This window comes from Oncorhynchus masou, chromosome 29 (assembly GCF_036934945.1).
Source record: "Oncorhynchus masou masou isolate Uvic2021 chromosome 29, UVic_Omas_1.1, whole genome shotgun sequence".
In the NCBI taxonomy this organism is placed as follows: domain Eukaryota; kingdom Metazoa; phylum Chordata; class Actinopteri; order Salmoniformes; family Salmonidae; genus Oncorhynchus; species Oncorhynchus masou.
Window position 1 is genome coordinate 88,719,491 of NC_088240.1, and position 16,642 is coordinate 88,736,132.

Below are 16,642 nucleotides of genomic sequence, written 5' to 3' on the forward strand. Positions count from 1 at the left end.
TGCTCATTGATTGATTTATTGAATTAAATCAGCATTGCAGGAAGATGCTACATGTTTTGAATGGGGCCAAGAGTTCAACTGTTTCCCTAGCGATCATACAGCAACATTCCAAAATGTATGTCATAATGACAGGGTCGCGCTGTTGGCTACGGTTGTACAGGTACCTATATGACGTCACCGTTTATCAACGCGGAAAAGACGTCCAGATGTTCGGATTGAACAAAGCTAAACTGGGCCTTGAACATAAACCCGTGCGCGGCCATTTCGAGTCAAACGCTCCGTTTCTTCGGCGCAAGGCCATGAAAATGAAAGGAACCAGTAAAAGGGAGGAAGAGAAGGGTGAGTAATTCTAACCATCTCAACAATTTCACTATAGGCATACTTGAGTAAAATACCATAATATATCAAAAAGTGAAAGTCACCCAGGAAATTACTATTTAAATGTACCTAAGTATCAAAAATAAATGTAATTGCTAAAATATACTTAAGTATCAAAAGTAAATATAATTGCTAACATATACCTAAGTATCAAAAGTAAAAGTATAAACCATTTAAAATTCCTTGTATTAAGCGAACCAGATGGCATCATTTTCTTGTTTTTTAAATTTAGCCAGGGGCACACTCTAACACTCAGACATAATTTACAAACAAACGTGTGTTTAGTGAGTCCTCCAGATCAGAGGCAGTAGGGATGACCAGGGATGTTCTCTGTTTAGTGGGTCCTCCAGATCAGAGGCAGTAGGGATGACCAGGGATGTTCTCTGTTTAGTGAGTCCTCCAGATCAGAGGCAGTAGGGATGACCAGGGATGTTCTCTGTTTAGTGAGTCCTCCAGATCAGAGGCAGTAGGGATGACCAGGGATGTTCTCTGTTTAGTGAGTCCTCCAGATCAGAGGCAGTAGGGATGACCAGGGATGTTCTCTGTTTAGTGAGTCCTCCAGATCAGAGGCAGTAGAGATGACCAGGGATGTTCTCTGTTTAGTTAGTCCCCCAGATCAGAGGCAGTAAGGATGACTATGGATGTTCGCTGTTTAGTGAGTCCTCCAGATCAGAAGCAGTAGGGATGACCAGGGATGTTCTCTGTTTAGTGAGTCCTCCAGATCAGAGGCAGTAGGGATGACCAGGGATGTTCTCTGTTTAGTTAGTCCCCCAGATCAGAGGCAGTAAGGATGACTATGGATGTTCGCTGTTTAGTGAGTCCTCCAGATCAGAAGCAGTAGGGATGACCAGGGATGTTCTCTGTTTAGTTAGTCCCCCAGATCAGAGGCAGTAAGGATGACTAGGGATGTTCGCTGTTTAGTGAGTCCCCCAGATCAGAGGCAGTAGGGATGACCAGGGATGTTCTCTGTTTAGTGAGTCCTCCAGATCAGAGGCAGTATGGATGACCAGGGATGTTCTCTGTTTAGTGAGTCCGCCAGATCAGAGGCAGTAGGGATGACCAGGGATGTTCTCTGTTTAGTGAGTCCTCCAGATCAGACGCAGTAGGGATGACCAGGGATGTTCTCTGTTTAGTGAGTCCCCCAGATCAGAGGCAGTAGGGATGACCTGGGATGTTCTCTTGATAAGTGCTTTAATTGGACCATTTTCTGTGCTACTAATCATTCAAAATGTAATGAGTACTTTTGGGTGTCAGGGGAAATGTATGGTGTTAAAAGTACATTATTTTCTTGAGTAATGTAGGGAAGTAAAAGTAAAAGTTTTCAAAAATATAAATAGTAACAAAGTGCAGATACCCAAAAAAACGACATAAGAAGTACTTTCTAGTATTTTTACTGAAGTACTTTACACCCCTGTTAATATTTGAAATTCTTTTGTCAAACCAAAGCCAATGTTGTTGGCCTTCTCGTTTTTGCAGTTACAGTAGACCTACAGCAACAGTGAAAACTGCTGCAAAGTAAAAGTCCTTTGACCAATGTTCCGTCCAAAGAACCCTGTGTGCTTAATCTGTTCTCTTTTATTTTAGGCTATGCCGCTCCCTATGATCCATTCTTCACTGGACCAGTACGCAAGAGGTTTGTGCAGACTCGTCATTGGTTGTTTGCCTTCATTCAATCCCGATTTCCATTTGGACTATTTATGGTTTGCGTCCCAAAATAGCAACCTATTCCCTACACTAGGGCAGTACCTTTATCCAGGGTCTGTATTGGTTGAAATTTGGGACATATACATACCATTTTTTTCTTCGGGTATAGATTTTTTTTAAATGCACTGCTAAAATCACAGCATATGCAGAAGCACACATACAAAATCATGCTGACATTACATCTTAGATTTGTGTACAACTCTTTTGAATGCGGACATGCTAGCTAGCTGTCATGTGGATTAAGTCCACCTTGTTCAAGCATATGAATCAGATGATTTCATTTCTTTGTGTCATTTCAGGAGCTGCACAGATCTGATCTGCTGCATACTGTTCTTGGCTGTCATAGCTGGTTACATGGTCATGGGAGTTCTGGGTAGGAAAGTCTTCATCATCGTTTGAAGATGGCATGACTGTCATCATATGATATCTGTTTTATCCCTTGCTCATCTAAAAAGTCAGTATCTGATTGTCAATGTCAACATGACAATGAGAGAGACGATTCCCCTGTATACTGTTCGGCCATCTTTTTAGTGTACAGCACAGTAGGTCTAGCTACATCGACCGAACCACTCTGAAAGTTCACAGGAACTCAAAATGAAACCCCTGTCATGGAAGTGTGTGATATGATTTCCTCTGGTTCTTTCTCCCTCCCTCCATCAGCCTGGTTGTTTGGAGACCCTCGCCATGTTCTCTTCCCCAGGAACTCCACCGGAATGTTCTGTGGAGTGGGGATGAATAGGTGAGTAGCCGTATGTTATGTCTACCTAGTTATAGGTCCTATGTTATGTCTACCTAGTTATAGGTCCTATGTTACTGTATGTCTACCTAGTTATAGGTCCTATGTTACTGTATGTCTACCTAGTTATAGGTCCTATGTTACTGTATGTCTACCTAGTTATAGGTTCTATGTTATGTCTACCTAGTTATAGGTTCTATGTTACTGTATGTCTACCTAGTTATAGGTTCTATGTTATGTCTACCTAGTTATAGGTTCTATGTTATGTCTACCTAGTTATAGGTCCTATGTTACTGTATGTCTACCTAGTTATAGGTCCTATGTTACTGTATGTCTACCTAGTTATAGGTTCTATGTTACTGTATGTCTACCTAGTTATAGGTCCTATGTTACTGTATGTCTACCTAGTTATAGGTCCTATGTTACTGTATGTCTACCTAGTTATAGGTCCTATGTTATGTCTACCTAGTTATAGGTTCTATGTTACTGTATGTCTACCTAGTTATAGGTCCTATGTTATGTCTACCTAGTTATAGGTTCTATGTTACTGTATGTCTACCTAGTTATAGGTTCTATGTTACTTTATGTCTACCTAGTTATAGGTCCTATGTTATGTCTACCTAGTTATAGGTTCTATGTTATGTCTACCTAGTTATAGGTCCTATGTTACTGTATGTGTACCTAGTTATAGGTTCTATGTTACTGTATGTCTACCTAGTTATAGGTCCTGTGTTACTGTATGTCTACCTAGTTATAGGTCCTATGTTATGTCTACCTAGTTATAGGTCCTATGTTACTGTATGTCTACCTAGTTATAGGTCCTATGTTATGTCTACCTAGTTATAGGTCCTATGTTACTGTATGTCTACCTAGTTATAGGTCCTATGTCACTGTATGTCTACCTAGTTATAGGTCCTATGTCACTGTATGTCTACCTAGTTAAAGGTCCTATGTTATGTCTACATAGTTATAGGTTCTATGTTACTGTATGTCTACCTAGTTATAGGTTCTATGTTACTGTATGTCTACCTAGTTATAGGTCCTATGTTACTGTATGTCTACCTAGTTATAGGTCCTATGTTACTGTATGTCTACCTAGTTATAGGTCCTATGTTACTGTATGTCTACCTAGTTATAGGTCCTATGTTACTGTTATAGGTCCTATGTTACTGTATGTCTACTAGTTATAGGTCCTATGTTACTGTATGTCTACCTAGTTATAGGTCCTATGTTACCTAGTTATGGTCTATGTTACTGTATGTCTACCTATAGGTCCTATGTCACTGTATGTCTACCTAGTTATAGGTCCTATGTTATGTCTACCTAGTTATAGGTCCTATGTTACTGTATGTCTACCTAGTTATAGGTCCTATGTTATGTCTACCTAGTTATAGGTCCTATGTCACTGTATGTCTACCTAGTTATAGGTCCTATGTCACTGTATGTCTACCTAGTTATAGGTCCTATGTCACTGTATGTCTACCTAGTTATAGGTCCTATGTCACTGTATGTCTACCTAGTTATAGGTCCTATGTTACTGTATGTCTACCTAGTTATAGGTCCTATGTTACTGTATGTCTACCTAGTTATAGGTCCTATGTTACTGTATGTCTATCTAGCTATAGGTCCTATGTCACTGTATGTCTACCTAGCTATAGGTCCTATGTTACTGTATGTCTACCTAGTTACTGTATGTCTACCTAGCTATAGGTCCTATGTCACTGTATGTCTACCTAGCTATAGGTCCTATGTCACTGTATGTCTACCTAGTTATAGGTCCTATGTCACTGTATGTCTACCTAGTTATAGGTCCTATGTTACTGTATGTCTACCTAGTTATAGGTCCTATGTTACTGTATGTCTACCTAGTTATAGGTCCTATGTTACTGTATGTCTACCTAGCTATAGGTCCTATGTTACTGTATGTCTACCTAGCTATAGGTCCTATGTTACTGTATGTCTACCTAGCTATAGGTCCTATGTTACTGTATGTCTACCTAGCTATAGGTCCTATGTTACTGTATGTCTACCTAGCCACAGGCCAAGCATCAGAAAACATGGATGAGTCCTAAACAGAGCTATAAGGTGGTGCACTCTAAAGGATATAGGGTGACTGTCAGGCTGCTGGAACAGTGGCCTGGACGTGCAGTATGCTAACAGTATGCTAACAGTATGCTAACAGTATGCTAACAGTATGCTAACAGTATGCTAACTGTCTGAAAGAGATCAAGTTGAGACAACTCAGTCTTTGTTTTTAACTCTGTCTTGTCAGAGACCAGCCCAGGATGATCTATGTGGACATACTGAAGTGTGCCACGACCACCAAGGTGATGGCAGCAGCGCTCGGAGGCACACAGTGTCCCACCACACAGGTCAGACTCAAACTGCATCTGTACGATCACATCGTACCTGTCCCCGTCCGTTTGACCAGAGTCACGTAGTACATATGATGTAGCAGATAGGACATACTGAAGTGTGCCACGACCACCAAGGTGATGGCAGCAGCGCTCGGAGGCACACAGTGTCCCACCACACAGGTCAGACTCAAACTGCATCTGTACGATCACATCGTACCTGTCCCCGTCTGTTTGACCGGAGTCACGTAGTACATATGATGTAGCAGATAGGACATACTGAAGTGTGCCACGACCACCAAGGTGATGGCAGCAGCGCTCGGAGGCACACAGTGTCCCACCACACAGGTCAGACTCAAACTGTATCTGTACGATCACATCGTACCTGTCCCCGTCCGTTTGACCAGAGTCACGTAGTAGGACATACTGCATAGGGTACAACATGTAGCTTAGGACACATACCACTTCATGTGATAGTCAACAGTATGGGGCCACATCATTTGGGGAATAGGGTTTCATTTCAGATTTGACTCCCTCTCTCTCCTGATGGTTTCACTCACACTTTTGTTACCTGTGATACGTCAAATGTGAGACTGCAGGAAATCAAGGTTTGCCGTACACTAATGTCTGGTCCCTCCCATCTCTCTGTCCCTTCCTCTGCAGGTGTGTGTCCCTAAGTGTCCGTCTCACTTCTGGATGCTGTCTGCTGCTGCCTATGACCCCGACGCCAATCCCAAAGACTTCTTCCATCAGCAGTACTGTGACCACAGCCTCAACCTGACTACCACCACCTGGGTACAGGGCATTTTACACTGTTATCAATGTGCTTATAGAGACTGGAACTGGGTGTGTGGAACCATTAGTCCCAAGTAATCTGTCAAGCATAGCTACATTACAGTAAAGCTTATGTCTGTTTTTCACTCTGAGTTAAAGGTTTTGGTTGATTGGAAAACATTTGAATTTGAGGCATTGATTAGAAACAGATGCAGTTTCTACATGATTGCGTCTGTTCTACAGTGCTTCTGTATATTGGCCATCCTTCTAGTCGTGGTTGGTCCTGTACTCTCTCTTTCAGACTGTCCAAGAGATCCTTGATGCACAACTTTGTCCATCCTTCTAGTCGTGTTTGGTCCTGTACTCTCTCTTTCAGACTGTCCAAGAGATCCTTGATGCACAACTTTGTCCATCCTTCTAGTCATGTTTGGTCCTGTACTCTCTCTTTCAGACTGTCCAAGAGATCCTTGATGCACAACTTTGTCCATCCTTCTAGACATGTTTGGTCCTGTACTCTCTCTTTCAGACTGTCCAAGAGATCCTTGATGCACAACTTTGTCCATCCTTCTAGACATGTTTGGTCCTGTACTCTCTCTTTCAGACTGTCCAAGAGATCCTTGATGCAGAACTTTGTCCATCCTTCTAGTCATGTTTGGTCCTGTACTCTCTCTTTCAGACTGTCCAAGAGATCCTTGATGCAGAACTTTGTCCATCCTTCTAGACATGTTTGGTCCTGTACTCTCTCTTTCAGACTGTCCAAGAGATCCTTGATGCACAACTTTGTCCGTCCTTCCTTGTTCCAAGTAAATCAGGTGAAGTACTTTAACATGGCATCATTCCTCACATCTACTGACAGGACTGTTAATGTGTACATTAAATAATAGTTCAATAAAGGTTCAATAAAATAAAAAGGATGTCTACATAATCATGGTACAGAGGATGAAGTGAAACAGCAGGAAACTGAGGTGAATCCACTCTGAACCTTTTCCTCACTCTACTCGTCCGTATGTTGCCGTTTGAATCACTACAGCTCTGGGGAGGTGTTTGCCCAGTCTACATGCTCTCAAAAGTGCTCCTGCCAACTTCACTCTGCCCGGAATGGCCTCCGTCAACGAGACAGTCAACAGCATCAGAAGCGCCATGGGGTTATCATTCATCCAATGAACTAATATTCTCCTGTAGATACTATAGACATGTGTCCCAAATGGCACTCTTTTCCTTTTGTAGTGCACTATTTTTGACCAGGACCCATAGGGAATAAGGTGCCATTTGGGACACAGGACTGTCCCCTAACCTACTATATCTTTCCATTATTCCAGCTCACTGATATCAGGCTTCCACAGAAAGGCCGTAGGAGTGAGGGTCTTTGAGGACTTTGCCTCCTCCTGGTACTGGATCTTACTGTAAGTCTGAGCTTCCAACTATCTCACAGTGGGTACATAGTACTAAATAGAGCCATGGTACTACATAGAGCCATGGTACTACATAGAGCCATGGCACTACATAGAGCCATAGTACTACATAGAGCCATAGTACTACATAGAGCCATGATACTACATAGAGCCATGGTACTACATAGAGCTGTGGTACTACATAGAGCCGTGGTACTACATAGAGCCGTGGTACTACATAGAGCCGTGGTACTACATAGAGCCATGGCACTACATAGAGCCATGGCACTACATAGAGCCATAGTACTACATAGAGCCATGATACTACATAGAGCCATGGTACTACATAGAGCCGTGGTACTACATAGAGCCATGGTACTACATAGAGCCATGGTACTACATAGAGCCATAGTACTACATAGAGCCATGATACTACATAGAGCCATGGTACTGCATAGAGCCATGGTATTACATAGAGCCATGGTACTACATAGAGCCATGATACTACATAGAGCCATGGTACTACATAGAGCCATGGTACTACATAGAGCCATAGTACTACATAGATCCATGATACTACATAGAGTCATGGTACTACGTAGAGCCATGATACTACATAGAGCCATGATACTACATAGAGCCATGGTACTACATAGAGCCATGGTACTACATAGAGCCATGGTACTACATAGAGCCATAGTACTACATAGAGCCATGCAACTACATAGAGCCATGGTACTACATAGAGCCATGGTACTGCATAGAGCCATAGTATACATAGAGCCATAGTACTACATAGAGCCATGGTACTACATAGAGCCATGATACTACATAGAGCCATGGTACTACATAGTGCCATGGTACTACATAGTGCCATGGTACTACATAGAGCCATAGTACTACATAGAGCCGTGGTACTACATAGAGCTGTGGTACTACATAGAGCCATAGTACTACATAGAGCTGTGGTACTACATAGAGCCATGGTACTGCATAGAGCCATGGTACTACATAGAGCCATGGTACTACATAGAGCCATAGTACTACATAGAGCCATAGTACTACATAGAGCCATAGTACTACATAGAGCCATGGTTACATGGAACTCTATTCCACATCAAGGAACTCACACAAGCAGTAAAATCTGATTGACTTACAGGAGCAATTAGGGTTACGTGTCATGCCCAAGGGAACAGCGGCAGATTTTCCCCTAGCCGGCTCTTAACCGCTAGGCTACCAGCCGCGCCAACCGTCAACAGCCAACCGGTACTAACGCTAGTAAACCAACCAACAGTAAATCTTGTCAGTCTACCAGCACCAACTAGTCCACTGGTGTTTTACACTGTATGTCTATACCATGCCTGAGCTGTCTCTGTTCCAATATCCACACTATCCTACCACTTAGTATGAAGCAATGTGTTGACCATGTATTAGAAGTGGTATGTCAGTATAGACATTGGATGTCTAGTTGTTTGTAGTGGTCTGGTGGTTGCTCTGGACAGTTGCTTGTCAACCAACCAACACTAATGTCAGTCAGTCAGAGTATTTAGCATGCCCATACCATGCCTCAGCTGCTCTCCAACAGTGTGCTGTGTGCTGTGTTTGTAGTGGTCTGGTGGTTGCTCTGGACAGTTGCTTGTCAACCAACCAACACTAATGTCAGTCAGTCAGAGTATTTAGCATGCCCATACCATGCCTCAGCTGCTCTCCAACAGTGTGCTGTGTGCTGTGTTTATAGTGGTCTGGTGGTTGCTCTGGACAGTTGCTTGTCAACCAACCAACACTAATGTCAGTCAGTCAGAGTATTTAGCATGCCCATACCATGCCTCAGCTGCTCTCCAACAGTGTGCTGTGTGCTGTGTTTGCAGTGGTCTGACGCTGGCTCTGCTAGTCAGTGTGGTGTTCCTGTTGCTGCTGAGGTACCTGGCCATTGTCCTGGTCTGGATTCTCATGGTGGGACTTCTGGTGGTGGGAGGCTACGGTAAGTCTGGCTCATACAGCCCTGCAGCCTGGCCTGGCTGGCCTGGCCATAAAGTGGTGGTGTTGTGTGTGTGCCTGCCTGCCTGCCTGCCTGCCTGCCTGCCTGCCTGCCTGCCTGCCTGCCTGCCTGTCTGTCTGTCTGTCTGTCTGTCTGTCTGCTTGCAAACAAGAAAGACAAGGGTCAACATGCTTTTGTTGACTATTTTGACTTTCCAATCTTTTGTGTCTAGCAATCACTATTTTATACTCACATACTAGCCTTGTCTGTTTTTCTGTTAAATCTATAATTATGACAGAATTTGCATAATGGGTTCTTCTCCTCCCCAGGAATATGGCACTGCTACTCAGAATACTACCATTTCAGCACTTCTAAACTGAAGTTCGGTGATCTAAGCTTCAATACAAATATCTCAGTCTACCTTCAAGTCAAAGAGACCTGGCTTGCTTTCTGTGAGTTTGATCATTATGTACTGTCTATGGGTTATATTGGGCCAATATCAGTGGAGGCTGCTGAGGGGAGGACAGCTCATAATAGTATCTGGAACGAAGCAAAACCATGTGTTTGATGTATTTGATACCATTCCACTCATTCCGCTCCATCCATTACCACAAGCCCATCCTCCCAAATGAAGGTGCCACCAGCCTCCTGTGTCCAAAGATTGGCATATGTTTCTATTTAATTTAACCTTTTTTATCCAGGATGTCCCATTGAGGTCAGAGGACCTCTTTTACAAGGGAAACCTGGCCAGCTCAATAAAAATCACTATTTCTTTCTTTCCTCAGTGATCATCCTGTGCGTGTGGGAGTCCATTTTGATTCTGGTGCTTAGTTGTCTCAGGAGGAGACTCTCTGCTGCTGTTGCTCTCATGGAGGAGTCCAGCAGGTCGGACATTGCCTCAGATTTGATTTATTGTATTTATTAATGTTTTATCCTGTATGAAATGATGTGTAATGTGTGTGTTCTGTCGGCAGGGTGGTGGGTTACCTGATGTCCACCCTGCTCTACCCTCTGTTTACCTTTGTTCTGCTGGTGGTGTGTGTGGCCTACTGGGGAATGACCTCCCTGTATCCTTTGGCCCATCATACATGGGGTTTCCATTTCCAAAAGCTAAATGGTTATTTTCACTGCTTATTTTGTCATGTGTGTTTTAGCCAGGGGTTAGAACAGAACAGAAAACGAGAAAAGAACAACATTTTTAGAGGAACAGAGAGAGAATCGGGAACGAAAGTGATCTATACTGTTCTGGAAGAGAACCGTTATTTTAAAAGCATGGGAACCGGTTAATAACGTTCTTTTTGGTTCCAGGCATTTTTTTACAGTCCCACAAAAAAACACAACAAAGCGCTTATGCAAAGAGTCTCTGTCACTCAGAAACGTATTCCAGTGTCTGCCTGCCAACTGAAAATCTTTACCAGTGTCTGTGTGTAGGCTACCTCCCCCTCCCAAGTATAGTGTACTGTAGCCCCTCCCCCTCGGTAGTTTAGTATAATGTAGCCCCTCCCCCCCGAAGTATAGTCTAATGTAGCCCCTCCCCCTCCGAAGTATAGTCTACTGTGCCTCCCCCCTCCGAAGTATAGTCTACTGTAACCCCTCCCCCTCTGAAGTATAGTCTAATGTAGCCCCTCCCCATCCGGAGTATAGTCTACTGTAGCCCCTCCCCCTCTGAAGTATAGTCTAATGTAGCCCCTCCCCCTCCGAAGTATAGTCTAATGTAGCCCCTCCCCCTCTGAAGTATAGTCTAATGTAGCCCCTCCCCCTCCGAAGTATAGCCTAATGTAGCCCCTCCCCTCTGAAGTATAGTCTAATGTAGCCCCTCCCCCTCCGAAGTATAGTCTACTGCCCCCCCTCCGAAGTATAGTCTACTGTAACCCCTCCCCATCCGGAGTATAGTCTACTGTAGCCCCCCCCCCCCAAAGTATAGTCTACTGTAGCCCCCCCCCCTCCAAAGTATAGTCTACTGTAGCCCCCCCTCCGAAGTATAGTCTACTGTAGCCCCCCCTCTCCGAAGTATAGTCTACTGTAGCCCCTCCCCCTCCGAAGTATAGTCTACCGTAGCCACTCCCCCTCCAAAATATAGTCTGCTGGAGCCCCCCCCGGGGTATAGTCTACTGTAGCCCCCCCCCCTTCGAAGTATAGTCTACTGTAGCCCCGCCCCCTTCAAAGTATAGTCTACTGTAGCCTTCTGACGTTACAAGCGTGATTCAGAAATTGGGGAGAGAGGCTTTTTAGTACAGAATAATGGATTCATCTTTTCAGATACTATTATTAACACATTTCACATTGGATTAATTTTAATTCTTGTGCTGCTCTGCACACACAAGCTTGTGGTCCATCGTTAAGCCAACTCTCAAGTTCAAAGACATTAAAAGTTCCTTCATAGAAGCCGCTCCTCCTAGGTATAATTCTGTGGCCTAGTTCAGATAATGCATGTCATAACAGCAAGATGCCCAGTGCTTCAAGACTCCTCCTCCACCCTCTCTCGCTCTCACCCCACCCGCAAAATTTCAGTCACATCTCACGCCCTACACTTGTCTGTCCAATGCATGTAAATAGCTTGCCTTCTGCATAACAAGGTGCTCGAGCCACACTGATTGGTAAAGTCATGTAAATAGCTTGCCTTCTCCATAACAAGCTGCTCTATCCACACTGATTGGTAAAGTCGAGCTAAATGTAAAAAAAAAACATTTCAGAGGTTTAAAAAGGAAGAGAAAGGAACGATATAAACAATGACTTCGAACCGATTCAGAACTTTTGTTTCCTGGTCGGAACAGTGGAACAGAAACAAAAAAAATGATGGTTCTGTTTTGCCTTTAGTTTGGTTGTGTCCTTGACTCGAGGCTCCCAAAAGATACTTGGTCACATCAGGGGCCCCTCTCTACAGAGTGGTGTCTCTTAGCGACCCCTCTGTAGATAAGTGTAGTCTCATCAACGGCTCTGAGACCTGCAAGCCACAGGTAGATGGCTTCGCTTCTATTGGTTTCAATTGACAAATGATTCTGATGTCAGAACCCCATGTTTGCAACCCACCTTGAAATTAGGTAAACTAGGGGAAACACTGCCTCCCACTTGTCCCATATTTCTCTCCTCCTCCCCTGTCCTTTCCTTTCCCTACCCAGACGTTCAACTCCTCGGCCTACCCATACTGCCCGTCGGTGCGCTGCATCTTCTTCAGGTACGATGACACGGGCCTGTTCCAGCAGAACCTGGTTTACCTGCAGGCCTTCAACGTCTTTGCCTTCCTGTGGTGTGTGAACTTTGTCATCGCCCTGGGCCAATGTACCCTGGCTGGGACCTTCGCTTCATACTACTGGGCCTTCAGCAAGCCTGCAGAAATCTCACCCTTCACCCTGTCCCAGTGCTTCATACGCACTCTACAGTAAGACATGAGGGACTAAGGGTTTCTGTGGGTGGGGACATAGGATTGTGCCTTAAGCCAGACAGCTCTGACACACACACTTATCCCATCGGACATGCTACCAGGGGTATTTTCACAGTCCCCAAACCCAGAACAAATTCAAGACAGCGTACAGTATTATATAGAGCCCTTATTGCATGGAACTTCCTTCCATCACATATTGCTCTAATAAACAGCAACACCTCACAGCACAATGCCTCTCCCCTATTTGACCTAGATAGTTTGTGTGTAGTTTGTGTGTATCTACTGATATGTAGGCTACATGTGCCTTTTTTTAATGTATGTAGTTCTGTCCTTGAGCTGTTCTTGTCTGTTGATGTTCTGTATTATGTCATTCTGTATTATGGTTCATGTTTTGTGTGGACCCCAGGAAGAGTAGCTGCTGCTTTTGCAACAGTTAATGGAGATCCTAATAAAATACCAAAATACCACAAAGCTTACCTACCTTGAATATGAGGGCACTAGTTGTAGTAGATAAGCTAAGCATAATGATGGGTCAGTGTGAAGAGATATTTGATGTCATATCTTTTTAGACTGCGTCTAATGTGGTGTATTTCAGTAGCAGACGTTGGGTTCTGCTCGTGTGTTCATATGGAGTTCATTATGAAATGTGTTTATTTATTCCATTCCTGGAAGGTACCACGTGGGCTCTCTGGCATTTGGAGCCCTCCTCCTCACCTGCTTCCAGCTAGTCAGGTTGGTGCTGGAGTACCTGAACCATAAGACCAGGGGTAAGGCCACACACACACACACACACGCCACACGCCACACGCCACACGCCACAAACACACATACACATAAACACATACACACAGTATGTACAAATAGACGTGGTTTTATGAGTCATTGACTAAAGGGAGCATCCTATTGATGTGACTGTATGATTCCCCAGTCATTGACTAAAGGGAATCCCATGTTGTGATGTGTCTCCAGGTTCTCAGAGTGCCTGTGGTCGGTTCCTGTTTAACTGTCTCAGATGCTGCTTCTGGTGTCTGGAATACTTCCTGAAGATCCTCAACAGGAACGCTTATATCATGGTCAGTCACATGACTGTCTGTCACTGTCTGGCATTCCTTTTAGCAGCCATTAGCATCCATGCACCTCTTCTAGCTCAGTTGGTCATTTATTATTGGTGTAGCAACATGCAGTTCATCTTCGTCAGTAATGTCAGTAATGCATCATTCTGAATGACTGATAGATCGCCATCTACGGGGAGAGCTTCTGTGTGTCAGCCAAAAATGCATACAGTCTGTTGATGAGGCACATCGGACGGTAAGACTGGGTTTATTTGGCTGGTCGATCTTCTGCTCTCTTTTATTTTTATTGTTCCTTTACTTCCAATATAGTCAAAGACATTGATATTGGTTTCTATGTAAGATGCTTCCTGGTTATCAAGATTCCTTAATGTGTCATCCTCTTGTTGTCCACAGGGTGGTGCTACTGGACAGAGTGACAGACATGCTCATATTCTTTGGCAAACTACTAGTGGTGGCAATAGTTGGTAAGAGAAGTTTACCTGAACTCACATTTGTTTGAACTTTAAGTATGAATAGCAGACTGAAATCCAGTCTGTTTCTGCCAACATTTCTTTACTTGCCAGTCCTTGTCATGCCAAACTTGTTACTATGATAACCTGATAACTATTGTGTTGGCCATTTTCTCTTCAGTGGTTGTGTTTATTATCAGCATCTTGTTTTCCTTCACTAAGGAAGTAGGACTATTATAATGATCTAATGGCTGACCTGCCTCTGTTTTATCAGGTGTGTTGGCTTTCTTCTTCTTCTCTGGACAAATCCGCCTGCCTGGCGACACGTTCCAGGCCGAGATGCTCAACTATTACTGGGTTCCCATCCTGGTACGTCCATGCAACAGTGTTGTTACCAAACACTCAACACTCACAGTTCTTCATTGACATTCTATCTTCGATGAACACATTAGACCAGCGTTTCCCACACTCGGTCCTCGGGACCCATAGGGGTGCAAGTTTAGTTTTTTACCCGAACACCACACAGCTGATTCAAATGATTAAAGATTGATGATTAGTTGATCATTTGAATCAGCTGTGTAATGCTAGGTCAAAAACCAAAACTGCTTCTTGACACAGCACTTATCCAACCCAGAAGCCAGCCGCACCAATGTGTCGGAGGAAACACAGTACACCTGGCAACCGTGTCAGCGTACATTGCGCCCAACACGCCACACGAGTCACTAGTGCACGCTGGAACAAGGACATCCCTCCCTGCCAAACCCTCCCCTAGTCCGTACGACACTGGGCCAATTGTGCACCGCCCCATGGGTCTCCCAGTCGCGGCCAGCGGCAACAGAGCCTGGACTCAAACCCAGAATCTGTAGTGGCACAGCTAGCAGCACAGCTAGCACTGCGATGCAGTGCCTTAGACCACTGCGCCACTGCGGAGGCGGATATGAGACTATTAACGCAGTAGCCTGTGTTGCTAACTGCCGTGTATTTTTAAAGTTACATTTACTGTATGTATTGTCAGCAGTGTATTGATTGGTGCTCATGCAGCTATGTTGTCGTAATGTTGCTCTGCAGACAGTGATGGCCGGAGCCTACCTCATCGCTCAGGGCTTCTTCAGTGTCTACAGCATGTGTGTTGACACCCTGTTTCTCTGCTTCTGTGAGTACCAACACCATCTGACTCTCCAACAGCACAACACCACCTAACCCTCCAACACCACAACACCACCTAACCCTCCAAAACCTACACCACTATAACTCTAACAGGGTAAGGTGGTCTTGTGGTACAGTTGAGTAAGGAAGAGTAAGGTATAATATAGTAAGGTATAGTAAGGTATAATATAGTAAGGTATAATATAGTAAGGTATAATATAGTAAGGTATAGTAAGGTATAATATAGCAAGGTACGGTATAGTAAGGTATAGTATAGTAAGGTATAATATAGTAAGGTATAATATAGTAAGGTATAATATAGTAAGGTATAATATAGTAAGGTATAATATAGTAAGGTATAATATAGTAAGGTATAATATAGTAAGGTATAATATAGTAAGGTATAATATAGTATAATATAGTAAGGTATAATATAGTAAGGTATAATATAGTAAGGTATAATATAATATAGTAAGGTATAATATAGTAAGGTATAATATAGTAAGGTATAATATAGTAAGGTATAGTAAGGTATAAAGGTATAATATAAAATATAATAAATATAGTAAGGTATAACATAGTAAGGTATAGTAAGGTATAATATAGTAAGGTATAATATAGTAAGGTATAATATAGTAAGGTATAATATAGTAAGGTATAATATAGTAAGGTATAATATAGTAAGGTATAGTAAGGTATAATATAGTAAGGTGTAATATAATAAGGTATAGTAAGGTATAATATAGTAAGGTATAATATAGACAGGTGTAATATTGTAAGGTATAATATAGACAGGTGTAATATTGTAAGGTATAATATAGTAAGGTATAATATAGTAAGGTATAATATAGTAAGGTATAATATAGTAAGGTATAATATAGTAAGGTATAATATAGTAAGGTATAATATAGTAAGGTATAATATAATAAGGTATAATATAATATAGTAAGGTATAATATAGTAAGGTATAATATAGTAAGGTATAATATAGTAAGGTATAATATAGTATAGTAAGTATAGTAAGGTATAATATAGTAAGGTATAATATAGTAAGGTATAATATAGTAAGGTATAATATAGTAAGGTATAATATAGTAAGGTATAAATATAGTAAGGTATAGGTAAGGTAATATAATAAGGTATAGTAAGTATAATATAGTAAGGTATAATATAGTAAGGTATAATATTGTAAGGTATAATATAGTAAGGTATAATATAGTAAGGTATAATATAGTAAGGTATAATATAGTAAGGTATAGTAAGGTATAGTAATATAG

At 42.6% G+C, this 16,642-nt stretch overlaps 1 protein-coding gene across 1 annotated transcript in view; it reads left to right on the forward strand.

The window, feature by feature from the left end:
- The first annotated feature begins 299 nt into the window (after nt 1–299).
- The window catches only part of LOC135520933 (choline transporter-like protein 4), a 30,419-nt gene continuing 14,076 nt past the window's right edge, over nt 300–16,642 (forward strand). The window contains exons 1-21 of the mRNA XM_064946809.1: nt 300–339; nt 1,963–2,011; nt 2,382–2,455; nt 2,743–2,821; nt 5,091–5,190; nt 5,836–5,967; nt 6,698–6,758; nt 6,977–7,091; nt 7,266–7,349; nt 9,206–9,318; nt 9,645–9,767; nt 10,101–10,200; nt 10,290–10,382; nt 12,167–12,272; nt 12,435–12,694; nt 13,370–13,464; nt 13,667–13,770; nt 13,932–14,005; nt 14,164–14,234; nt 14,494–14,588; nt 15,288–15,372. Of these exons, the coding sequence (XP_064802881.1) occupies nt 300–339; nt 1,963–2,011; nt 2,382–2,455; nt 2,743–2,821; nt 5,091–5,190; nt 5,836–5,967; nt 6,698–6,758; nt 6,977–7,091; nt 7,266–7,349; nt 9,206–9,318; nt 9,645–9,767; nt 10,101–10,200; nt 10,290–10,382; nt 12,167–12,272; nt 12,435–12,694; nt 13,370–13,464; nt 13,667–13,770; nt 13,932–14,005; nt 14,164–14,234; nt 14,494–14,588; nt 15,288–15,372 (2,053 nt within the window). The remainder of the gene's footprint in view (nt 340–1,962; nt 2,012–2,381; nt 2,456–2,742; nt 2,822–5,090; nt 5,191–5,835; nt 5,968–6,697; nt 6,759–6,976; nt 7,092–7,265; nt 7,350–9,205; nt 9,319–9,644; nt 9,768–10,100; nt 10,201–10,289; nt 10,383–12,166; nt 12,273–12,434; nt 12,695–13,369; nt 13,465–13,666; nt 13,771–13,931; nt 14,006–14,163; nt 14,235–14,493; nt 14,589–15,287; nt 15,373–16,642) is intronic.